The sequence below is a fragment of the Hemitrygon akajei genome, chromosome 3, assembly GCF_048418815.1.
Source record: "Hemitrygon akajei chromosome 3, sHemAka1.3, whole genome shotgun sequence".
Taxonomy (NCBI): domain Eukaryota; kingdom Metazoa; phylum Chordata; class Chondrichthyes; order Myliobatiformes; family Dasyatidae; genus Hemitrygon; species Hemitrygon akajei.
This window is the reverse complement of record NC_133126.1, coordinates 171,140,427-171,167,771: the sequence shown is the minus strand read 5'-3', so window position 1 is coordinate 171,167,771 and position 27,345 is coordinate 171,140,427. Positions and strand designations below refer to the sequence as shown.

At 38.1% G+C, this 27,345-nt stretch overlaps 1 protein-coding gene across 1 annotated transcript in view; it reads right to left on the bottom strand.

Annotated features, from left to right (window-relative positions):
* Window positions 1-3,516: 3,516 nt before the first annotated feature.
* Window positions 3,517-27,345, bottom strand: part of LOC140724355 (mucin-4-like) — a 74,914-nt gene continuing 51,085 nt past the window's right edge. The window contains exons 20-28 of the mRNA XM_073038809.1: window positions 23,135-23,224; window positions 21,675-21,866; window positions 19,927-20,042; window positions 16,795-16,853; window positions 15,449-15,654; window positions 10,839-11,007; window positions 6,693-6,872; window positions 6,148-6,203; window positions 3,517-3,696 (exon numbers count right to left, since the gene is read on the bottom strand). Of these exons, the coding sequence (XP_072894910.1) occupies window positions 6,191-6,203; window positions 6,693-6,872; window positions 10,839-11,007; window positions 15,449-15,654; window positions 16,795-16,853; window positions 19,927-20,042; window positions 21,675-21,866; window positions 23,135-23,224 (1,025 nt within the window). The 3' untranslated portion in view covers window positions 3,517-3,696; window positions 6,148-6,190. The remainder of the gene's footprint in view (window positions 3,697-6,147; window positions 6,204-6,692; window positions 6,873-10,838; window positions 11,008-15,448; window positions 15,655-16,794; window positions 16,854-19,926; window positions 20,043-21,674; window positions 21,867-23,134; window positions 23,225-27,345) is intronic.

Here is a 27,345-nt window from a genome sequence, read left to right as displayed (position 1 = left end):
GTGATTAAAAAGGTAGTCTCTCCTCTCGACAGCAGAGCAATTCCCCCAGCGATTTTAAAAAGGTAGATGACTGATGTTTCAATCTCCCTCATGGGTTTAATCGGTGAACAATGGAAGCTTTAATCAGTGAAGTGGAGTTGAGCATTGGCTTGCAGCATGCTGCTTCTGCCTACCAGAATCCCCTCAGACTACAGAGTGCTGAAGCACCCAATCACAGGCTCCAGCAGTTCCAGAATCGCATACAAGATGGAAAGCAAATGTATAAGACATAAGAGAAGCGAAATATATGGTTTCATGATCATGAGGATGTAGACGGAAGGAGCTTTGCACACAGGCACCATCTTGACCAGAAGTGTGTTATTCAGAAGTTCTGGCTTGCTGGGAGTCAAATGCAGGTGATGCAATCTCCTCTACTACTGACTTCAATATTGCATCCAGAGGTGGTTTCTGATCGCTTATGCTGAGGGGCTGCATGTGCTTTGTTTCTGACTCCTTGGTTTTATGTTAGCTGCAGAAAATTGAAGTGATGTTAAAAAAAAGTGTTTTGTTTTGTTCCTTTATTAGTATTTGTTGTTGTTCCTCTCCACGCCTTGTGGTGCATCGGGCAGCAACCTTGTCGCTTCTTTGGTATTTGTCTTTTTCTTTTTTACAAGGCCAAGTTAAGCTCAATGCTTAAGCCAGCATGGATAGAAAGTGTGTAAGGAGCTGTCTGGATTCAAACCTTGGACCACATGCCTTGAAATTCGCTGCGGACACCACGACACCACCGGCTGGCTTTTTTTGGTGTCTATACATCTATTAAGCTATACATTTTACATTTTAATTGAATTCAGTTTCTAAATAGCCCTGATTAACTGAAATACTGAGAGATGTTGGAACAAAGATGTCAATAAGACATCAGAGAATTCTGGGAATCTCCAGGAACCCTCACCAGGCCTTGGGTTCAGCCACCAGAGGCCTAGTTGCTGCTTGCAGACCACTTTACCACAGTGCTGCCTTTATGTGGCAAGAGCGACCATCGTTTAGCCTACAGTATGATTCAGGCTATTGTATAGTGACCAAGGAACATTTCTGACATTATTAATACAAAGATCCTGAGTTTCAGATGATAGATTTTTATATGTATAATCACCATTTGTTCCAGGCATGATGCTAGCTTTATCACAGATATGGGATGGGATTTTTTTAAGAAATGCTTTTAGTTGTGCAAGACTTCCAGCATTTCTTGGCTAAATTTTAACAATCCAGCACTTCCACGTGCAGAAACATAGAAGTCTCAATCCAGCTGACAGTTATTTGCCAATGATTTCTTGATTGCATGCTTGTTCTCATTCCTGATGCAGGTCTGGCTGGAACTGAAGCAAGGGGTTCACCCTATTGGAAAGAAATTGCAGGGTTGAGGTGGTTGTGGATGGAGGTTTCAGCTGCTCTTATTTAAATTGTGTTAATATATCCCTTTAGATTTTAACTATCAATATATAATAGTTAAATTAAAAGTAAGTAGCGCATAAACAGAAATGTATATTAAAAAAAGTAGTGAGGTAGTGTTCACGGGTTCAATGTCCATTTAGGAATCGGATGGCAGAGGGGAAGAAGCTGTTCCTGAATCACTGAGTGTGTGCCTTCAGGCTTCGGTACCCTTTCCTGATAGTAACAATGAAATGATGGTACTGCCTTGGGTGGTCGAGGTTCTTATTAATGGATGCTGCCTTACTGAGGCCTTGAAGATGCCTTGGATACTACAGAGGCTAGTACCCATGATGGAGTTGACAAATTCTACCACTCACTGCAGTTTACCTCATTACTATGCAGTAGCCTCCCCCCATGCCAGATGAGGGTCATCCATCAGAACGCTCTCCACGGTACATCTGTAGAAGTTTTCGAGTGCTTTAGACCATAAGATATAGGAGCAGAATTAGGCCATTTAGTTGATAAATCAAATCTCCTCAAACTCCCAATGAAACATAGCTGCGGTCTTGCCTTTTTTCCAGCTGTATCAATATGTTGGGACCATAATCTGGGAGCATAGTCTAGTTTCTCAACAATTTATAAGACAGGACTTATTCTGCACTCCCTAACCCATCCCCTGTCCCTTCCTATTCCTGTATCTTAGTGATGGAATCTACCAGTAGACGATACTGTCCTACACAGGGCTGTACTACCAAGCTTTGAGCAGCAAGTCTTCAACAGGGAATGTGAAAAAGCTTTTTCTTTTGTGTGTGCAGTTTAGCAGTGAGTGTGGCTAGTTCATTATTGCGTTTGCATTTTGAGCATTGTTAAAGCGATTAAAATTCCGAATGTTGATTTATGCCTCAAATATTTCCTTTCTGATTTTGCAGCTGCAGTCTCAATGTTACTTATCTATAATTAGCAGAGTGTAAACCAGATTATTCTTTATTTCCGCCTTTGGGGTGGGCATCTCTGAAGAAAGATCAGTGAGTGTCCTAAAAGGGGAATATTTGCATGAAGAGTCACTTTCCAAATCCGTATTTTGGGACTAACGAATGCCTGAACTGACACTAGGGTACTGTCAAACTCTTTGATAAAATGTACCTGCTGTGTCCAATGCATGGCAGATAACCAAGCTTGTGCTATAAGAACAAATACGTAATAGTAAACCTGCTGTGTTGCATTTGACACAATCAAGTACCTGAATTGAATGAACCCATCTTTACCCCTAAAAGGAATAAGCGATGCATATTTATTGATTCTTGACATGAAAGCTGGTTTATTTAATGTGCTGGTGATTGCTTTTTGTACAAAAGTTTGCAATCCTGTTCAAGGAACTAAGGTTCTTTTAAATTTCCTCAGCATAACAAATTCATTTTTCAGCACCATTTATAAAAATTCAATCCACGAATAGAAATCTGTGCGCAACATTAAATGGATGTGATATGTACAAGCCAAGCCCACACCCATTTCCACCAGCCTGGATTGAATATCCACTGAAATAACTTTAACCAAAGGGCAGCATGTTAATTTTCTGGCACAGAACAGTGCCAGAAAAGGCCAGAATAATGAATGCATTATTACTGTTTCATCATGTCACTCCAAACTGTATTTTCTGTTAATGCTGAAGGAAAGTATTTAGTGGAAGTTATTGACAGGACAGTCCTGAGTCTGAGTGCCATACCATTGAAGCCTATCAGTTGATCTACAATAATCCATCGTCCATATAAATCAGTTCACATAAGTCTACATGTGGACTCTTAAAGTAAAGACTCTTAAAGCTCTGTACATGTAATCATCCCTTAGACCATATTTTATTTAAATTAGCAATGCATAATTTTGATAGAAGTACCGCTTAATAATTTCCTTACAAGAATATTAAATTACTCATTCAATTTTCTTTATAAAAATAAAATCCATTGTTTTATTTAATCAAATCTTATTCATCAATATATTGTTTTCACAAAAGTTCAAGTGCTAATATTAACCATATATTGATTGATGATAGTCAATAGAAATGGTACTTTTATGTAAACATTGTCAAATATTAGGATAAAGTATCTTGATTTAAAGGTTAAATAACTGAAAATTGATGCATGCAAAAATTATACATTAGTACACAAATGTTTATTTCATTTCTTGTTAATCATAGCTTCACTTTGAGGAGAGTAAAAAGGTCACAATTGGATTCTTCAGTGCTATCTTGATCAACCTGTAGTTTCCATTTCAGAGGGTCTTTTAACTTTTCTGAAAAACAAAACAGCAGGACAATTGCTACGATCTTTGCAGATTCACCGATTCCTGTGCACCCGGGAAACATCAGGTCAGAGAAGCAGAGGATTTGATTCACTAATCACTCAGAACCACAGAGCCGGAGTGGAAAGAATTCTCATTGCTTGCAAGGAACTGAGCTGAAGATGGCGCTGATGCAGCCCTGATTGCAAACATGTCTTTCTGTGAGCACAGAGATGTGCAACTAACCAATACATTACCCAACTTGGTTTTATTATTCAGTAACTAAATTAATATATGCTATTAAATATGGGGTTTAATAACTATTAAATATTTCTTGGGGATGGGCGAGTCTTGGGTTGGACGTCCTGCTCACTTAAGTAATGGGAAGCTTCTCTTTTTCAGGTGTAATGATTGCCGCACGACCACTGTTTGGCTTGTCATGCAGGATGTCACTCACATATGGCATCTCCTACAGTACTGCGCCCATAGCAATGCCTTCACGTGGCTTCCCTGTTCTTACTGAGTTGGCTATGTCATGGCGCGACTGAGTGTTCTGGGTATAACTGGGCGGGCAGGCAGGCTGGGCTATCAGCCTTGGTTGGCAGCCAATCTAGGAGATGGGCATCTCTGATTCCAAACCCAGGTAGATGGGACTCGTTAACTTTGCCGGGTAGTCTGTCTATCAGGAGGAAAACCTACAGCCTTGCAGTCATCGCAGCTCACTGTGCCATTGTGGAATGTCTCCTGGCCTGAGGAGTGGAATCGGTCTCACTATAAACCTGCACAGTGCAGGCAGGAAGAAAAGTCCTACAGCGATGGAGAAAGGGGTGAAACAACAGGTGTTAGATGACACTGGAAGTTGCAGTCCCAACTCCTCTAAAATCACGAACGATCGTGCCATTACTCCTGAGGACTCTTCCCTTCTGATCTTCAGAAGTGAAGAAACAGCCATCATCATCATCAAATATTTCTTATCGTTTTCATAAATTAATGAGAATTAACAACTAAAATGTAACTTGACAGTAAAAGGGAAGGAACTGAATTAGCATGTAAGAAGCAGACAAACTTGATGTCAATTGAAATTTTATGCTTTGTGTATTTAAATTATCTTTTTAAATTAATCAAATTAAGTTAATTAGCTTGTTCCTCGGGGCAACAAATATTAATTACACATTTTATTAATGAGGTATTTAAAGATCTGCTATAGTTTCACTTGTAGTGAGGCAGCACTGTTTTAGATGTTAAATAAAATAGTCCTTGGGACTGATGCTGCCTGAACTGCTGTGTTCCTCCAGAATTTTGTGTATGCATTTCTTAGTCCTGAATTTAGTCTCTACCTTGACATAAATATCTGCCTCTTTAATCACAGTGTTAGTAGGAAAGCATGTCTAGAGATGAGGACAGTGAATTGATGGCAAGAGGACTTGATTTTGAGGCAAAATCATGGCAGAACTCTACAATGGCAAAGAAACCTGGAGTGTGGAGGGGTTTGGGTTAACAAGAACAAGAGTTGGATCAGAACTACCAAGGAAAATAAGGGTGACAAATACATAGAAATGTGTCAATCTTCTAAAGCTATATTACACAGTACGGTCCTTGGGCAGTTAGAAACCAAAACCAGACTGTAACGTTAAATTGAAATAACAGCTCAGAAAGAAAGATAGCAATGTTATATTTGCATAAAATAACAATGCTAAAATTGTGGAATAAAATGCAATACCACAATTCAAGCCTGAAAAAATGGACATAGAAGTATCAGTTGAAAGGTAAAAATTGGTCTATGCTAGCATATGGTGAGCAGAGGCTGGAACTGTTTTCAGATGAGGTGTTTATTGGGACAACTGAAGTCAGACAATTGGAAGCAGAATGGGTAGGACAAAGATCGTGATTGTGGAGCAATCATAAGTTGTTGGAGATGCAATGGTGAAGGATCTCCTTTAGTTTTACTTGTAGTGAAGTAACACAGTTTGAGATGTTAAATAAAATAGAGGCATTTAGAACAACACAAGGGAATGGATAATAAGTTGTAAATTCAAACCTAATACTTAAAAATGCTTTTGGGACACCCTTCTTGTACAACTATTTAATTTTTTTGGATCTTGCTAGCTAATGTTCATTGCCTACCAAGTTTCCCCAGTTTGCTGGGGCACATTTCTCTTTAAGCTGCTGATTTTTTTTTGTGATGAATACCAGCTCTGGTGCTGCAAAGTTCTGGAGATGCACAGAGTTTATTCATCTGCGGGAAGGTTTTTTTTGAGATATGTAAGTGAACAATAATGGTAAGAATAAGGACAATCTCTAAAATCAAGATTACAATATGTTGAATTGCAGAGGACCATAAGAAGCATTTAACCATTGAATTTAGTGTAAGTGCAACACAATTCTAAAGTCAGAGGTGAAACTCTGAAGTCAGCTTGCATTGATGTGTAGACACATTTGTGAGGTTCTCGCTAAGATACTTACATTTCCATGTATTCCTTTTTGCTGAGTATCTTTCATTATTTTCTTAACTTTTTTTGCTGCAAGAGAAGTACATTTTAATATGAAAATGATGTTGCATGGTACTTGGCTTCAGCAATTTATTCACACAAATACATTTTTGCTGTCAGCTTCTGTCAAAGTAAACAGAACAATGTGTGCTTGGAACTGTATGTCTCAAGATACTGGAACTGTATGATTACACTTTCTAGATCAGTAGCATACCGTTTGAGGATATATTTTGTAAATTAGTTTTAATTCAAATTCATCCATTTATCTAAAATAGCCCCATGCTTCCCAGCTTCCTGAATGACACACTTTTTTGCCTCATTAAAAGTATTCCATAGATGCAAAGTGTTGTGGAACATACTGCTGATTTAGTTGATGTAGTCAGTAGCAATATCACTTAATTCCGGTTGGATGGTGGAGAATGTGATTTAGTTACACAGCACACATCAACAGCAAAGCTTATAGGCCACATTCATAAAACACTTTTGCAACAGTTTTGGGAATGTGAAGTAATAGCATACCTGCTCATATCATTTACACGTCCTCCCTTTTTGGGAGGTTTACATATCCACATAATGATAGAAAATACTATCACCACGAAGCCCAAAGCTCCAAATAGAATGCCAAAAAAGGCGCCCAACTTTATGGATAGATGTTCACAGTGTTTGCCATAACTGGAATATATGGTCCTGTCAACACACCTGGAGATAAACAGACACAGTGCTAAGAACTGAACAAGATGGGTTACTTCAATCAGCCTTACACCTGCAGGAAGAGGAAGAGGTTATCCACCAAACTAGCAGTGGATCACATGCCCTTGAGTTATTCTTATACATTTTTGAAGATAAGATATAGTATGTTCACCTGGAATGCAGACATTCTTTAATAGACTCTGAGCCAGTCAGGTACAAAGGAGCCCTTGATTTCTCACTTGCCCCTGCAAGATCAATTCATATGAAGTCCCTCTTTCTCTGGTGGACTCAAGACCAAGCTGAATAAACTAGGGTATGCTACTAGTATAATCAGATAAAGAGCACAATGGAAGAATTTTTGGAGGGTGATCTGGAGCTATCTCATTTACAATGGGAGCTGCAATGGAGCTAGCCTAGATATCTCTAGATATAGTACATTCTTGTAGAGAGCAATGATGTCTTGGGTCTGTAGGCCTAGTATAATTATCCTTGGTTTACATTGATTCCTTTCTTGATTACCACACCGGTGAGAATGAAAAGAATTCTATGGATACAGGGATTTGTTTTACTATTTTTCAGCATTATCCAAAAGTGTTTCTGAGATGACTAACATCTTGAAAGATTTACAAAACAGCTGAGGAGAAATTAATTGCTCAAATTTGAGGAAGTTTATTTTAGGAGAATGGCAATGATTTATATTTTTACTTAATGCCCATCTCTAATTGCCCTTGAACTGAGGGCTCAGCTCAATGTTGACTATGTCGGTGGTCTAGAATCACATAGTTGAAGAGAACAATGAGATCTTGGCACAAAGAGGATCACTTGGAATGACAGTGGATTCTTTCCAGGAAGCATCAGTGAACGAGATGAGTCTTCATAACAATTCTAACAATCTTTCAGGTTCATTATCACTGCTTCTCTATTCTTAAATTTACATTCTCCATACACCCCTCCTACCCTTTCCATGCTATCAATGCTCCAATCCCCCAGTAAATTAATTTATTTATCAAAGTACATATATGTCACTGTATACTACTCTGAGATTCATTTTCCTGTGGGCTTTCACAGTAAGTACAAAAAAAGCAATAGAATTAATGAAAAACTTTTTCCTTACTGCTTATACCTCATTTATATTCAGTTTTTTTGGATTTATTCAAGTCAGGCAGACTCCCTTAATCTTTTTATGAGGCTTCCATTTCACTTATTCTTAAAAAGAATAAGGATCCAACTGAATGCTTTTCTTATAGACCAATTTCTTTACTTAATTTTGATACTAAGATCCTATCTAAAGTATTGGCCCATAGGATTAAAAATATACTGCCATCTGTCATTTGCAATAACCAAACTGGATTTATCAAAAATTGATATTCTCACTTTAATATTCGTCAGTTATTAAATGCTGTTTATTCTCCTTCTAACATGATATTGGAATGTGTGGTATCCCTAGATGCTGAGAAAGCTTTTGACAGAGTTGAATGGAATTATTTATTTAAAGCTTCAGAAAAATTCAATTTTGGACCCGTTTTCATTCAATGGATTAAATTACTTTATCTAGCTCCTTCCGCTAAGGTTATCACTAATTCTCATAATTCTAAACCATTTAAAGTTCAACGTGGCACTAGACAAGGCTGTCCGTTGAGCCCTTTGCCTTTTGATCTGGCCTTAGAACCCTTATTTTCGAGAATCTAATGATACCACCAGTATTTTAAGGAGAGACACTATTCACAAAGTCTCGCTGTACGCTGATGATCTGCTGCTATTTACTTCTAAGGTTGAGACTTCATTACCCCATGCGTTTTCTTTACTCTTCTGTTTTAACCAGTTCTCAGGTTATAAATTAAACTTACATAAAAGTGAACTTTTCTCTTTGAATAATCTGATGCCAACAAATTCTAACCTTCCTTTTAAAATTGTAAGAAACCAATTTACCTACTTAGGTGTAACAATCACTAAAAGCTGTAAGTGTCTATTTAAAGAAAATTTTCTTACCCTATTGAACCATGTAAAAAGGATACTATCAAATTGGTTGCCTCTTTCTTTACTGCTGATTGGCCAAATTAATTCTATCAAAATGAAAATATTACCTAAATTTATATATCTTTTCAGGCATTGCCTGTTTTTATTCCTAAATCTTTTTTTGATACTCTTGACTCTATTATATCTTATATATGGAAGAATAAGCATTCTAGGTTAAATGGAGGATTAGCCTTACCAAACTTTAGAGTTTATTATTGGGCAGTTAATATAAGAAATCTTACATTTTGCTTGTATTACATTAATCATGAGGATTGCCGATGTGGGGTTTTTTTTAGAAGCTAACTCTGTAAATTTTCTATTATTTCTCTTCTTGGATCCTCACTTCCTCTGTCTCTGAGTAAGTTAACTGATAATCTGGTAGTTAAACATACTATGAGAATTTGGATGCAATCCCAAAAATATTTTGGCTTATTGAGATTTTCTCTTTCGAGTTCCATTTTTTTCTAATTATTTTTTAAACCCTCTATGATTACTGTGGCTTTTAAAGAATGGGATAGGTTAGGTATTAAATACTTTCGGGACTTGTTTGTAGAGAGAAGTCTCTTTTCATTGGAACAACTGTCAACTAAATATAGTTTACCCAAAACTCATTTTTTTCGATAGCTACAAATAAGAGATTTTTTATGGTCTCAAATAGGTATACATTTCCTAAAAGTCTTGATAAGAATCTACTAGATGTAATTTTTAATTTGAAAACTTTTTGTAATGGATCTACAGCTAATATTTATAATATGCTGTTGGGAATGAGAAGTGTTCCTTTAGATAAAATTAAAAATCTTTGGGAACATGATTTACAGACTTGAATTTCTGTGGAAACTTGGAATCAAATTTTTAAATTGGTTAACACTTCATCGTTATGTGCCCGCCATTCCCTCCTACAATTTGAAGTGGTCCACAGGGCCCATATAACCAAGGATAAGTTGTCTTGTTTTTATTTAGATATATCTCCGTATTGTGATAGATGTAATAATGGAGAAGCTTCACTCATTCGTATGTTTTGGCCATGTCCGAGTCTTGGAAAATATTGGAAAGAAGTATTTCAAACTTTTTCGATACTTTTCAAAGTAAACTTTAAGCCTAATCCTTTGACTGCTTTATTTGGTATTGTTGGAGAAAAGGATATTATTTTGGATTCATTTGACTTGCACATCTTGGCTTTTATTTCTCTTATGGCCAGAAGGATGCTCTTGCTTAAATGGAAGGATGCAGCCCCTCCTACTCATGCCCAATGGTTACGTGATGTGATATCATGTTTAAACTTAGAGAAGATTCAATGTTCTATCTCTGAATCTGGTCAAGACTTTCAAACATGGTGGGGACCTTTTCTAAATTATTTTCAAAACCTTTGATTTGCTGTTAAAGCACAGATGATGACTAATAATTTTTTTCCTTCTTTACTAATCAGCTTTGGTAGTGGGTTAGATTTTTTTTAACATAATAAAATTACTATATCTCAATGTTACAAATTAATCAATCTGTATGAATATAGGGTAAGGAGTCTTTATATGTGATTTAGTATAATATATTGATATATATATTTTTACTTGAACTGTGTATTCTTAATGTAAATTAATAAAAATATTGGAAAAGAATCAATGAAAAACTGCACATAGCAAATACAAACAACCTATATGTAAAAGACAACAAGTTGTACCAATACAAAAAAAGAAAAGAAAACTTAATAATAAATAAGTAATAAATATTGAGAATGTGAGTTGTAGAGCCCTTGAAAATGAGTCCACAGGTTATGGAATCAGTTCAGTGTTTGGGTGAGTGATGTTATCCACAGTGCAGCAAATTATGAAGGTATTCAGAAGTTTCTGTATAATACCATTGTATTATGTTGAACTGACAAAACTGTATGCATAGAAGATCCAAAATGTAAAATGTTTAAAAATATTAAAAATCAAAAGGTATTAAAATGATTTAATTCCATACTTGCATGAAGGTCCAGTTGTCAGATGCTGGCACTCGGCTTCATTCATACAGTAATTCATCTCACAGGGGGATTGGCAAATTGCCCCTTTTTCATCATCCCATTCTAGTTTGTACCCGCTAAAAGTACTTTGATTGCAGCTTAAGTACCTCAACAAATCCTCAGTTGATACTGTAAGAAGAAAGTACAAGTATTTTGTGCTAAATTGTCCATTACTAATTTGAACATAAAACATGTTCTCGCTCTTGTTCAAACCAAATAGTCCATTTGGTGACCTCAATTACAAATCCATTCTGGATATTGCTATCTTTTCTACCCTTGCTCTCCCTCCCTCTGCAACTGGACCTCACTTCTCCTTTGTGAGGTCACACTCAATGCAGATCAATAATAACATCTCCTCCTTGCTTGCAGTCCATACAGGCACAATTTAACACTGTGTGCTGAACCCACTGCTCTACTGTCTCAACACTCATGGCTGTGTGGCTTAGCACAGCTCAAACACCATCTATAAATCTGCAGCCATTGATGGCAGGATCTCAGATGGTGATGAGGAAGCATACAGAAATAAGATAGATTGATTGGTTGAATGGTGTGGAATCTATCTTGCATTGACCTTCATCATGATCAAGGAGCTGATTGTGGACTTCAGATACAAAAAGTTGGGAGAATACACACCAGCCCTCATTGAGTGGTGAGAAGGGTGAGCACTTCAAGGTCCTGGATATCAACATCTCAAAGGGTTTATCATGGGGCCAATACATTGATGCAATCATGACGAAGGCATTCCAACACCTATATTTTCATGAACCATTTGAGCAGGTGTGTTACGTCACTAAACACTTTTGCAAATTTCCACAGTTGTGTGGAAGACAGCATTCTGAACAGTTGCGTCACTGCTGCATACTGAGACTTTAACGTAAGGAACCAAAGGAGACTGCAAAGGGTTGTAGACTCGGCCTGACTGCCACAACCCTCCCTTCTTTGAGGAAATCTTCAAAAGGTGATGCCTCCAGAAGGTGGCATCCATTATTAAGGACCCTCACCATCTGGAACATGCTCTCTTCTCATTACTGTAGTAATTGGGCAGGAAGTACAGGAGCCTGAAGACCACACTTTAGGAACAACTTCTCCCACTCCCCCATCAGATTGCTCAGCAGTCCCCGAACACTACCTTGCTCTTCATCCTTTTCACTATTTAAGTATTTATTTGTTGGTAGAGCCCACTACAGGATCAGCTATTCTGGATTAAGTGTTGTGGAATGAACCAGAATTGGTTAGAGATCTTAATGTAAAGCAAACCTTGGGGGTCAGTGATCATAAAATGATAGAGTTTGTCCTGCAGTTTGAGAGGGAGAAGCTAAAGTCAGACGTATCAGTATTACAGTGGACTAAAAGGAATTGCAGAGGCATGGCCAAAATTGATTGGAAGGAAACACTAGCAAGGATGGCAGGAGTTTCTGGGAACAATTCAAAAGGCACAGGATAGATACATCCCAAGAAAGAGATATTATAAAGGCAGGATGATGCAACAAGAGAAGCCAGGCCAACATCAAAGCCAAAAAGAGGGCATATAATAAACCAAAAAATAGTGGTTTATTATAATAGAAGTTAGAGAATTGGGGAACTTTTAAAAACAAATAGAAGGCAGCTAAAAGTCATAAAGAAGAAAAAGATGGAATACAAACGTAAGCTAGTCAATAATATTAAAGAGGATACAAGAAGTTTTTTTCAGATATATAAAGTGTAAAAGAGATGTGAGAGTAGATAAAATGATGCTGGAGGGGTAGTAATGGGGGCAAGGAAATGCCAGATGAACTGAATAAATATTTTGCATCAGTTATCTCTGTGGTAGACACTAGCGTTATGCTGGAAGTTCACGGGTGTCAAGGAGGAGATGTGAATGAAGTTGGCATTATTAGGGAAGAAGGTGTTTGGAAAACTGAAAGGCCTGAAGGTAGATGAATCACCTGGACCAGATGGTCTACACCCCAGTGTTCTGAAAGAGGTGTCTGAAGAGATCATGGAGGCATTAGTAATAATCTTTCAAGAATGAATGGATCTTGGCATGGTTCATGAGGAATGGAAAATTACAGAAGTCACACCACTCTTCCAGAAGGGAGAGAGAGAGAAGAAAGGAAATTATTGGCCAGTTAGTCTGACTTGACTGGTTGTTAAGATGTAGGATTTGATTGTTAATTATGTAGATTCGGGGTACTTGGAGGCACATGATGAAATAGGCCTGAGTGAGCATGGTTTCCTTAAGGGGAACTCTTGCCTGACAAATCTGTTGGAATTGTTTGAAGAAATAACAAACTTGATAGACAAAGGAGAACTGGTGGATGTTGTGTACAGATACTTAGATTTTCAGAAGGTCTTTGACAAGGTGTCACACACTGGTATTACAGTAAAGGTACTTGTATGGATCGAGCATTGGCTGATTGGCAGAAGGCAGAGACTGTGAATAAAGAGGACCATCTCTGGTTGGCTGTCAGTGACTAGCGGTCTTCCACAAGGATCTGTGTTGGGACAGCTTTTTACATTATATATCAATGATTTGGATGATAGAATTGATGGCATTGTGGCCTGGTTTGAGGAAAATACAAAGGTAGGTGATGGGGCAGTTAGTATTGAGGAAGCAGAAAGTCTACAGTAGGATGAGGATGTCATCTTAGACAGATGAGAACTGGCAAAAAAGGACAGGTGGAATACAGTATCATGATGTATATGTACAGTGTCATGAAATAAAAGCATAGACTATATTCTAAATGGCGAGAAAATTCAAAAATCTGAGCTGGAAAGGGACTTGGGAGTCCTCGTGCAGGAGTCCCTGAACGTTAATATGTAGGTTGGGTCAGTGGTGAGGAAGGCAAATGTGATGTTGGCACTCATTTTGAGATGACTAGAATATAAAAGCAAGGATATAATGCTGAGGCTTTGTAAGGCACAGGTGAGGCTTCACTTGGAGTTTTGTGAGCATTTTTGGGCCCCTTGTCTAAGAAAGATGTACTGACATTGAAGACAGTTCACAGGAAGTTCACAAAATGATTCCAGGATTAAAAGGCTTATCATATGAGGAGCTTTTGATGGCACTGAGCCTGTACACACTGTAATGCAGAAGAATAATGGAAGATCTTATTGAAACCAATTGAATGTTAAAAGGCCTCAACAGAATGAATGTGGAGAGGATGCTTCCTCTGGTGGGGGAGTGTAAGACCGGAGGACACAGCCTCAGAATAAAGGGTTGACCATTTGGAACAGAGATAAGGAGATTTCTTGAGCCAACAAGTGGTGAATCTGTTGTATTCATTGTCACAGGCAGCGGTGGAGGCCAAGAACATTAGGCAGAGTTCTTGATTAGTCAGAAAATAAAGGGTTATGGGGAGAAGGCAGGAAATGGACAGCCATGATGAAATGGTGGAGCAAACTCAATGGGCAAAATTGACTAATTCTGCTCGTATATCTTTTGAACTGTGTCTTATTGGAACTTAAAGTAATTTTTATGTCTTGCAGCGTGCAGCTGCCACAAAACAACAAGTTTTGTGACATAAGTCGGTTATTAGAAACCTGATCTAATTTTGAGATTAGCATTCATTCACTTTACATGGAAAACCATGTAATATGCAAAATGCAGTCCTCCAATGTGCTCTGCAGAATTACAAATCCACTGCTGGCTAACTGAAGGTAAGTACAAAGACACTAATAACTTATGAAATGAAGTTTATTGCTGCAATAAACTGAACTGCCAACCAGAATGTCAGAGCAATGATTCATATTGATGACCAATGCCATTTGAAATATATGCTTTCAGTCTTTGTTTTGTGAAATTGTTAATTACACAATCTCATTAATTTAACTTTGAAAGCTGGGCTGACTGAAATATTTCTCTTTAACAATGTTTAATCCAGAATTTAATGTTCAAATATTATTCATATACCCATTGTGTAATTCTGCTTCCATTTTACTTCAGCTGATTTTTATGGTTCTGTTTTTCTCCTAAATTTTTGAAAAATAACTTTTGTTGGAGTCAATGGAAGGGAATAATGAATATTTAAGTTAGAATATTTACTATAATGCTGGTCTGTAGTATCAATATAAAAGCTTTTTTGTGCCTGTTGGGCAATTTATTCCAGATCTGTAATTTATTTATTTGGTCACTGTCATTTCTCTTGTCAATGGCGTTCTTATTTTCTTCCCCAAGAATTGACATATATTCATGATACATTTTTTAAGAAGTTGATCCAAAGTTTAGAGTTTACAGTTACTTGGAATTTTTTGTAAGGTCCAAACTAAAAAGTGCACATAGGTTAAGAGAAAATTAGGAGAGAGAGATGTTATTTTCATCATTGTTCTTGTATAGCGACAGTAACAAGTCTTCTATAATTAGTACATTCAATGGTATATTCATCGAGGATTTACTTAACTTTTTGCCAACATTGTGCATTATAATTGTGTTCAATGTTCATATTCTACATCTGGTAATTAATTGGAAAGCAATAAATCTGTTTTAAAATCGTGTTGTAAACAATGTGTAAAGCAGTATCATCTGGCACTTGCTCAGCACTTTGACCGTACTGGTGGGATTTTCTGCTTTTTGCAAAAATCTTTCACTTACGTGTAGTTACATCCTTAACATCATCTTCATTTAAAGGTCCAAACTGAACATCATCAGGGTTCAGGTCTCGACTAAACCGACGTCGGTTATTAAAGGCATCTTGAATCACAGTGGACAATCTATTGTTCAGGTAATCAATGATGGTCTTGTTTCCATTGTAGGTGAATGATGATACAACAGCAGTGGTTACTATTTCTCCTTGAGACCTGTCGCAGGGTAACATGCAAAGAAAAGTAATGTTTATTTGTAACTTTTTCCCTGTAACAGTAGGGTTATTTGTCCATGTGCCATTTAAATGTAAAACTGCAATTAAATGATATTTATCAAAAACAATGTAGAATAAGAGATGTATCACAAAATTGAGAGTTGCGGTTGTGGAAAGCTACAGCACTAACCATAACAAGGATACATGCCAGTACAAATGCAGTAGAAATGTATCACGTGTATTTTGAGCTATTTCAGAAAGCTCAACATAGATCTTAGGGATTTAAAGAATTAAAATATGCTATAGATAATTGCATAATATAAAAAATAATGTTTGCCTGCTGTTACTAAGATATTTAGTAGGTAGCACTTATTAGAATTCCATGTATTTTTTCATCCAAGCCTTATAACTTTAAGGCCAGGATTTACCATGAGCTCTCTCCTCATCCCCCAGCAAAGGCTTGGCACATCAGCCATATGCTTCCGTATTTAGACATGAATTTGATCTACTTGGAGCATTGGAAGTTATGCCCTACTGGAGGAAGAAGCTAATCTGATTCTGAGCAAAGGATTACTTTTTAGCATGACACCAGCATTTATTTAGTTGCTTAACTTTTTTGCAAATCTTACTCTGCTCAGAATCAGAATCAGCTTTAATATGTCATGAAATATGTTGTTTGCAGCTGTAATGCATTACGGTAAATAAAAAAAGATACTACAAATTACTTAAGAATTATACACTAAAATTAAATTAAGTAGTGCAAAAAGATAGCAAAAAAAGTAGTGAGGCAGTGTACATGGGTTCACTATCCATTCAGTTTTTTGCAACTCTGCCTCCTGCCTTTTCTTTGAATTTAAGTCCTTAACTCCTTAACCTTCCATATTTACATTCATTGAATTGAAATACCACATTTCCACAGCCTAATGCTATCGTCATCAATTCCTATTTTTTTCAGATTTCTACTATTCAAATTTTTTTTTTCATTTGTTTTACTGAATAAATACTTATTATTCATTCTCACTGGTTCAATTTGAACCTGTGTTTAAATCATAGGTAATTCTGAAAAGTTTTATTCTTTAGCACACTATTTGCTTTTAAGATTATCTGAAATGTAGTTGATTAAGGTTTCAAATATACCAACCAAAACACAGGGTTAGAATTCTCGGCAAATCTTTCTAAATTGGACAGAATTCCGTAGACCTAAGAAATTAATAAAGAGAGATGAATAAATCCTCCATAGTCATCTTTAAAACATTGAGAAATGAAATTATGCAGCATAATAATTTCAATAAAACAAACATAGTTGTATTTGTAGAGATACATGTAAGGAGATGTGTAGGGTTATAGTAATATGCACCAAAAATAGGCCAATCAGCTTGCTAGTAATAATGCCCATCAAAAATGGTCTGTGGGTAAATCCAACTTCCCAGCTCTGGGTCCACAGCTCTGCAGGTTGTGATTCTTACAGAGCCTGGTCAAGTTTTGTTTTAAATACAATAGCTCTTCCTCTCTGTATCATCCTTTTTTGGAAATGATTTCCAAACCTTTTTCCCATCTAATTTTACTATCAATAAACATAAATTTGAGCCCCATAAATACCAAATAGTTGAGGGAGAAAGATCTTATCTCTGATAAGCATATCATTGTTTTATAGATCTTAATCAAGATAGATCTATTTCAATATTATAATTTCTCTTCAATGTCTTAGTAATCTTAGCTCACATAATTGCTTAGAAAATGAAGTAATTGTAACTTAAACACATATAGTTCCAAATGACATATTTAAGATCTTTCAGAAAGTTTTGAAATTGAAATATTCTCGATATTCTATTTTGGGTGGAAATGCTGACCATTTAAGGAAAATACGTTGATTATTTTATGTATTAGTCTTCTGCTGATAAAACTTTTGATGTGTTTGAATTGAAGAGTAAGATGGGACTTCCCTATGGAAAACTATTGAACCCAGCTTCTGCCCACTTTCCTGACTCAGGCCTAAACTTAGGAAACTCCTAACTGAACTAGCAAGAGCAAGACAAAACCAATCACTGGTGTTGAGGAAACTCTGGTCATGTGCTGGAAAAAATCATGAGGGATTTAAAAACTGCAGTATTGTGTAAAAGGAATAAATAGGCTCCTGTTTTTTTTAAAAAAAAACCTTCACAAATCAAGAGTAATTTCACAGAAAGTATCTAGGGTGGGGAGAGTGTTGATACCTGATAATTTAATATATTTGTGTCATGATTTTTACAGCTGTGGGAATTCCCAAAGCATTTTGCAACCATTGAATTAGCCCAGTTGCCAGTTACAATCAGTGGCCACTTTATTCATTAATGCAAACATCTAATCATCCAATCATGCAACTCAATACAGATATGGTCAAGAGGATTCAGTTGCTGTTCAGACCAAACATCAGAATGGGAAAAAGGGTGATGTAAGTGACTTTGACTGTGGACTGATTGTTAGTCCTAGATAGGATGTCTTGTGTATCTCAGATACTGCTGATTTCCTGGGATTTTCATGCATAACAGTCTCTGGAGTTTACAGAGAATGGAGCAAAAATCAAAAACATCCTGCCATTGGCAGTTCTGTGGGCAAAAACACCTTGTTAATGAGAGAGGCCAGAGGAGGATGGCCAGACTGGTTCAAGCTGACAGGAAGGCAATGACAATGTGGGAAACTGGATCAGCAACTTTGCAGATGACAGTAGGATGGGGGTGTAGCCATCCAGTGCTTCCACTGCCGCTGCCGGCAGCCCATTCCACACACTCACTGCTCTCTGCATAAAAAAATCTTACTCCTGACATCTCCTCTGTACCTACTTCCAAGCACCTTAAAACTATGCCCTCTTGTGCTAGCCATTTCAGCCCTGGGGAAAAGCCCCTGACTATCCACACGATCAATGCCTCTCATTATCTTGAACACCTCTATCAGGTCACCTCTCATCCTCTGTCGCTCCAAGGAGAAAAGACCGAGTTCACTCAACCTGTTCTCATAATGCATGCTCCCCAATCCAGGCAACATCCTTGTAAATCTCCTCTGTACCCTTTCTATGGTTTCCACATGCTTCCCATAGTGAGGCGACCAGAAATGAGCACAGTACTCCAAGTGGGGCCTGACCAGGGTCCTATATAGCTGCAACATTACCCCTCGGCTCTTAAACACAATCCCATGACTGATGAAGGCCAATGCACCGTATACTTTCTTAACCTCAGTGTCAACCTGCGTAGCAGCTTTGAGTGGCCTATGGACTCGGACCCCAAGATCCCTCTGATCCTCCACACTGCCAAGAATCTTACCATTAATACTATATTCTGCCATTGACTCACTCCAGTTGACTCGCAGGTGAAGTGGTGCCTCACCTGAAAGGACTGTCTGGGGCCTGGGATGGTGGTGAGGGAAGAAGTGTGGGGGCAGGTGTAGCACTTCTTCCGTTTGCAGGGATGAGTGCCCAGAGGGAGGTTGGTAGGGAGGGATGAGGGGGATGAATGGACAAGGACCTCACCTGAAAGGACTGTCAACTTCACCACTTCACCTGCGAGTCAACTGGGGTGATATACTGTATTCGGTGCTCCCGATGTGGCCACTTATACATTGGGCAGACCCACCGCAGACCACTCCCACTCCGACATGTTTGTCCATGGCCTCTTCTACCGTCAAGATGAGGCCACACGCAGGTCGATGGAGCAATACCTCATCTCCTGCCTAGGTAGCCTCCTACCTGGCGGCATGAACACTCAACTCACTGACCTCCGTTGATACCCCTCCCCTACCCTTACCCCCATCCCTATCTATTATTTTAATCTGGTTCTCTTTCTCTCTTTCCCCCCTCACTATTATCTCCCCCCAGCCCTACCTTTCTTTCTCTTTTATTTCCCATAATTCTCCACCTTCCCCCTAGCCCATTTCCCTCCAGCCTATCACTTCCTAGCTCTCTATTTATCCCTCCCCCCACTTCTTATCCCCCCTCGACCATTCCATGTTACTTCACTCCTGATGAAGGGTTTCAGCCCAAAACGTTGTCACTACCTCCTCCCATTGATGCTGTCTGGCCTGCTGAGTTCTGCCAGCATTTTGTGTTTTTATTTATCTCCAGCATCTGCAGATTCACTTGTGTTGTTCTTTATTTTAAAATACTTTATTTTGGTGTAATACTTTAAATGAACAAATATGACATATTTATATCATGTATAATTTTTAGAATAACATACTCATATACTCTGCCATCCAAGTATTGAAAAGAAGTAATAAACCACAATATAAAGTTGTATCATACCTTTCCTGTGGTGATGTTAGTCAGAGAGATGTAATTTGGACTGTTTCTTGTGCTTAAGACAGTCACATTCACACCTTGTAGCCTCAATGTAATATTGACTGATCTCTTTGGCATGGCTGAAAACATCAATATTACAACATTCTATGATAAGTATTTCAAAGATTTGGTGCAAACGTTCTTCAAAGTATAAATGAATCCTGACAAAGTCTGCAATAAAACAGTGCTTGGTATAACAATTATTGTGAAATTCTCAGTACCTGCATTTAACAAGTTATATTTTTGAACAAATGTTCCATAAGGCCATATAACAAATGAGCAAAATGAGGCCATTTGTTCCATTGACTCTGCTCTGCCATTTAATCATGGCTGATTTATTATCACTTAGCCTCATTCACCTGCCTTACCCTATAAATTCCAATTCTGACAAAACATTTTGTCAATAAAGACTATCCACATCCAAGAAATGAATAGAGAAGGTTAAAACATGTCTCTTGACTCCTGCACCAGAATTGACTCATATAGCCTTTTTGATTTTAACAGGTGTTATAGGACTGCAGGAAAGAAAAGTTAGGGTGCAAGTCCAGTGTTGGGTTGCAATGTTTGAAATTTCATTAACTAAACTATTAAATCAATGTTTGTAATTTGCCTCCTGTGAAGAATTATTCTGAATTACTTGAAGGCATTTAGTTCATTGTAAAATTTAACCCTGTTTAGATCAATGCCCCCATATCACAAACTACCTGCTTCAAACCATCTATTCTGATGTACTAGATGAAAAATTGCTTGCTTTGGTTGGTTGAGTGTTTTCAATTATTTATCATATTTTTAAAAGTTTAAAGTCTAGTTATTATTTGCAAGATGAACAATTCAAACATTTGATAGGATTCAAACAAAGGAGAAATTGAGGAGAAGTTTATTTTGCCAGAGCGTGGTGAATTTGTGGAATTTCATAAGACCATAAGACATAGGAGCAAAATTAGGCCATCTGGCCTATTGAGTCTGCTCCACCATTCAATCATGGCTGATCCTTTTTTCTTCACCTCCTCAATCCCAGTTCCCGGCATTCCCACCCCCCCCCCCCAATAACTCTTGATGCCATGTCCAATCAAGAACCTATCCAACTCTGTATTAAATCCACCCAGCAACCTGGCCTCCACAGCTACATGTGGCAACAAATTACACAAATTCATCACCCTTTGGCTAATGAAATTTCTCCACATCTCTGTTTTGAAAGGGTGCCCCTCCATCCTGAGGCTGTGCCCTCTTGTCCTAGACTCTCTCACCATGGGAAACATCCTTTCCATATCTACTCTGTCCAGGACTTTCAACATTTGAAAGGTTCCAATGAGATCCCCCTCATCCAGAGCCATCAAGCGTTCCTCGTATGATAACTCTTTCATTCCTGGAATCATCCTTGTGAACCTCCTCTGGACCCTGTCCAATGCCAGCACATCTTTTCTAAGATGAGGGGCCCAAAACTGTTCACAATGAATTCATTGCCACAAACAGCTGCAGAGGCCAAGTCATTGGGTATACTGTATTTGACGAGGAGATTAATAGGTTCTTGATTAGCAAGGGTGTGAAAGGTTACAAGGAGAAGGTAGGAGAATGGGTTTAAGAGGGAAAATAAATCAGCTATGGTTTAATGGTAGGTTGAATGGCAAAATTCTGCCCCTGTCTTATGGTCTTGTGGTCAATTCTAAAAACATCTGAGCATCAAACATACAGTACCAGTAAATGTAACATACTTGATAAAGCTTCTGCTTGAAACTGATGTACCGCCTGGTTGCATCTTTCCCCACGGTACTGAATTGGGCACTGGCAGACCGGTTTACAGCCATCAGAACTGATTATGCATGTCCCTCCATTGTTACAAAATGAGGGATAGCATTGTGATGAATCACATGGGCTTTTCAGTGCTGTGCAGGTGGTTCCATTTCCTGAAATTGAGCAATTCAAATACACACATTGTTATATACAGATACTAATTAGTTATATTACATTAATATATTTGTTATTAAATACATTAATAAATCACTAACTGTGAAATTCCCTCATATAGGATGCATTTAATTTCAAAATAAAAGACACTATATGCTGTGATGGATTACTATTATGCTATATAGCCAACAAAGCATTATCATTGCTTCTGACATGTATTGAAATATCTAGTGAAAAATCCTGCAATATTTATGAATTATTATTAAGACTTTAAGATGGAATTTCAAATGAGATTCATCGAACAAAGAGAAAACAGGGAGCTAGTGAGGATGACATGCAACTTAGAAGTGATGAACGCACAATGTATTATTACTCTTATTTATCTTGGCAATAGAAGTCCGATAGAATGAACTGCTGTTAAGCAGACTTATTGAATTGATTTTGTTGCCATTTAATGTCAAGGGAAATTGTCTGACTTTATTAAAATGACTGTTATACAGTCCTGTCAATACCTTTCATGTATCAACTTAAGCTTGCCTGTGTTCTGTGTTCTGTTTAGAATGCACCTGCTGTTTATGAGCAGCTATGAATACAGTTTAACTTTCTGAAATTAATAGCAACTAATTTGCTCTGGCCTTATGATGGATCAAAGGTTATTAATAAATTAACTGAACGTAATTGGGCAAGGATGCATTCTTGAGGTAACATCTGAGAAATAAAGCACTAAGCATTTTTCTTTGATTCGACTTTGACTCAGTCGAATATATTTGTTTTGACTCTCGTTAACATCATTCTTAATAAGCTGCTTAGATGCCCATAGTAGTTTTTGTACCTCTGACTTTGGACTACAGAACCCAAGTTTGACTCGGGCTGTGTTGAGCTCTGAATCTGAGTGCATCAGCATTAGATTACTGACCAATAAATTATTGGCGATTTGCCTTTTTTTTTGTCATCGATGATCATGTCAGAATACTTATTTCGAAAGGAGACATTGGAACACTAATTTATCAGATTAAGGTGCTTTCTGTCTTTTGTTCTTTGGGCATGCCTTTTCCAATATATCAGCAAAATGCTGTAATTATATTTTGTGGAAATTCCTGGTATCTGTGTTTTTAGTAATGATATAACATACACATTGTTACATAGTGCACTTGCACATAAAGGCTTGCACTGTGAGATGTGTCAGGATACAGTTTACACAGTGTATTTAAAACACCAAATCCAGTGTTTAATGCACATGAATTTGAAAAATGACTGGCAAAATTACCTGAAAATCCTTGGTTGCATATACAACTATAACTTTTCCCATCAAAGTTACATTGTGCATCCAGGGAGCAAAACTTGCACCCATCACTAGCTGTTGATAGAAGTAGAGCATTGTATGAGTTAAAACGGTCAGTCTACGGATTTTCAGAAAAATAAGAATAGGCTTTCAACTTTGCAGTCTGACCTGCACTATAGTTGAAGAGTGATGAAGGAGATGCAGTCAAGGTTTTAGTTATTAGGGAAAACCAGCATTCATGTGACATAACACTTAAAAAAAAAATCAGCAATCATATTGATTAGCTTTCTATATAAACTAGTAATCCAAAATTGATAAATGCTTATATATATGTTTATTGGGTTCTTAAAATTAGCCAGCATCTCTTACTGCACCTCTTAAAAGTTGCTGCTGGTGTTCTGAATCCGACAAAGGAAGAACTGAACAATAAATACGTGTAGAAAACAGCAGGCACCCATATTTTGCATGGCTGTACTGAAGCCTTTTTAAAATTAATTAATGAATTTCTCAATTCTGGCTGACACTAGTATTTCCAGCACTCATTTCCCTTTTCTGATTGTCCTTGCAAAGATGGTAATAAGGCAGCTTCGTGAGTCGCACAGTTCTTTTGATGAAGATGCTTACAAAGTTCTCTTGGGTAGGAATCACAAGATCTGGACCCAATGATGATGAAGAGCCAGCAAGTTATTTTCAAATCAAGATGGTAGAAGAGTTAGACTTTCAGATACCGATGTTCCCATACACATGCTGCCCTTGTCCTTGTTGCTAAAGGCCATGGACTTGAGTACCTGCTGTAGCTGATAATGGGTCTGCTTTCCTATACTTTATTGGGCAGTGGGTCTTTAATGCCATGGATTGTGAGCTAGTTCAATAAACCAAGCCATGTCATTTATGGTTAGGTCTTGTCATGCAGTTGCATTCCTTTGGTCTGGCATGGTAGCTTGAAACACAGTGAACTGCTACAGAAAGAAGGCCAGTATATTGGTCATTAACCTGAGTATGCAGCACTGCCCATTGCCTACGATTGCTGAAGTCTCCTTCTGTTCTCATATATGGTGGAATTCACATCAAATGCTCACAAAGCATAGTACATACAGTTAACAGCCCTCATAGCTGTCTGCCTAAAGGTCTCTGGAAACAAAGAGAAGAACATAATAGCAGTGTAAAAAGGAGAGAATTATAATTGTGGGAAATTGAGGAATCTTGCTGGTATGTCAGGTATCCAAAAAAACCTACCAGGTTGAGAAGAAGATCAACACGTACAAATAAGCTGGAGGAACTCAGCAGATTGGGCAGCATCTGTGGAAATGAGCAGTCAATGTTTCGGGCCGAGACCCTTCGTCAGGAAGTGTTGAGGCCTGACGAAGTGTCTTGGCCTGAAACGTTGACTGCTCATTTCCATGGATGCTGCCCAACCTGCTGAGTTCCTCCAGTTTGTTTGTACGTGTTGATTTGACCACAGCATCTGCAGTGTACTTTGTGTTGAGAAGAAGATCTAGTGGCTGCAAGAAAGGATGAATTTGTGAAAGTGTGAGAAGTTATGAAGGCACTGTAGGACTGAAGCATTCCTGTTTGTTCAACTTAGGGAGAAGATAACTAGACCAAAGAGGCAAAAAAGCCAAATTAAATCCCTTGGATTCAATGTTGTAAAACAAAACATGAAAACTTCCAAAGGGGGAGTGGTTGGAATACTTTTTATTGGCATTGAACTACTGCCTCTGGATCCATTCTTAGTGCACTAGTTTTGTACTAACAGAAAAGAAAAGCTTACTACAAACTTTCTTTCTTGCTTTGAACTTCTGCCTGTGCTTGGCCAAGCCTGTCCTTGCCTTAGATACAGCGTGGAACAGGACCTTCTGGCCCTTTGAGCCACACCACCCAGCAGCTCCTGATTTAACCCTAGCCTAATCACAGGAAAATTTACAATGACCTATTAACCAACTAATCAATGTGTTTTTGGACAATGGGTGAAAATCAGAGACAGAAACAGCAAATCCAAGAGAGTCAAATAAGCTGTTGATAGTCAATAGCACAACACGACGTGTAAAGGGTCTAACGGTATCAGTGACCTGGAAAGTAAGGGTGTTGGTCACAATGTCCCACCCAAGGCCAGACTGCTCTGCATAGTAGGGAGGTCCATAAAGACAGACTTCACCCACTATGACCCAACCCAGCTCCAATCATTAGGCGTAAGGTGCATTGTGCCAACTATTGTGCTGTTCAAGTACTTAAGTGCATGGATCATGTCTCTGCCAAGCAACAAGAGAATCTCAGTTGAAGAGTTAAATGGGGGAATCTTGTCAGCCATGTCCTTAAGATGTAAATGACCGTGCTCAATGCTCCCATCATCTAATATCACATATGCTTCATTTTTTTCTCGGGATGTCCTTCCGGGTAGATGTTGGCTAGACATGTTTTAGAGCAGCATTTGGCTTAGAAGCCTTCCCCACATACCTCTGTGCATGAGGAAGTAGTTACATCTAATAGATGTTCAGCTGACTCCACACCGTGCTCTGCTCTGGGTGTGCCAGAACCAAGGTGCTGGCCCTGAAAGAAGAGCTTATATGTGTTGTCACTGTTGCACTCAGTGCAGTGTATGACAGCTTCACCATTTTTGCCTGGTGTGCGGTTGAAGCACAACATTTAAAACATAAGTGTCGAGTGCTTCTTTAGAAAGTGTCTCCAGTCTGCAAGTGTGTTTTCTGTGAAACCTCTGCATTTCCTTAAGGGATGAGATTTCTTATGGACAAGACAAGGACTATCAGAGTTCATGACAGAGTTTTCTACGTCAGTTTTGTTTACCATGATAGGGGTGCTGGTTTCCCAAGTTTTTACTGGAGACTTCTCTTTGAATGAGCTGTTTCTGGATATTGAGATCATAAAACTAAGGTTACTTTGCATTTATGTGTGGCAGCAGATGAATTCCACAAAGAATGAAAATTGTGGGCATGATGCTTGGTTTTATACCTGAACCCTTCAGTTATCCACTGCTCTTGTATGTTGTTTGGTGGTTTCTCCACTATAGGATTTATTCCTCTTGTGGTGTCTAAGTAATTCAGTCTGTGTGACTAGGCATAGCTCAAATTGCATCTAAAATTAAAAGGATTGGAAGTGGAGAGAGTAAGCAGTTTCAAATTGCTGGGTGTCAATATCTCTGAGGACCTAACCTGGTCCCAACATATCAATGAAGCTATAAAGAAGGTAAGGCAGTGGTTGTATTTCAATGGGAGTTTGAGGAGATTTGGTTTGTCCCCTAAAACACTAAAACTTCTATAGATGTACCGTGGAGAGCATTCAGTCTGGCTGCATCACCATCTGGTATGAAGGGGGGGATTTGGTGGGGGGAGCTACGGCTCAGGATCTAAGTAAGCTGTAGGAAGCTTACATCTTGGGTACCAGCCTCCATTGTATCCAGGACACTTTCAAGGAGTGGTGCCTCAGAAAGCACGTCTATCATTAAGGAACCCCACCACCCAGGACATGCCCTCTTCTCATTGTTACCATCAGGAAGGAGGTACAGAAGTCTGAAGGCACACACTCAGTGATTCAGGAACAGTTTCTTCCCATCTGCCATCTGATTTCTAAATGGATGTTGAACTCCAGAACACTACCTCACTATTTTTGAAAGTTTGTTTTTGCACTACTTATTTTAATTTAACTATTTAATATACATATATATCTTACTGTAATTCAGTTTTTTTCATATTTATTGCATTGTAATGCTGCCATTAAGTTAACAAATTCGATGACATAAGACAGTGATATTAAACCTGATTCTGAATCTGATGAGGTAACCCTAACTTTTTTTGCAGCTTGCAGTTCTGACAACAGAGCTGCAAGGTCCAGTAGTTTCCAGGATGTGAGAGCTTTGGAAAGTCAGTGTCTGCTGAAGAGAAATTTTTCAATTGCCTCTGGAGTGCTATAGCATTTGTCCAGCCTGTGTCATAGCATTTGTAAACCCTAGACTTTGACAAATTAGGAGAATAGACAAAGAAGTAGCAATTGGAATATAGTGTAGGGAAGTGTATGGTCATGCACTTTAGTAGAAGGAATAAAGATGTAGACTATTTTCTAAATGGGGAGAAAATTCAAAAATCAGAGGTTCAGAGGGACTTGGCAGTATTTGAGCAAGATTTCCTATAAGTTAACTTCTAGGTTGAGTTGGTGTTAAGGAAGGCAAGTGCAATGTTGAGCAT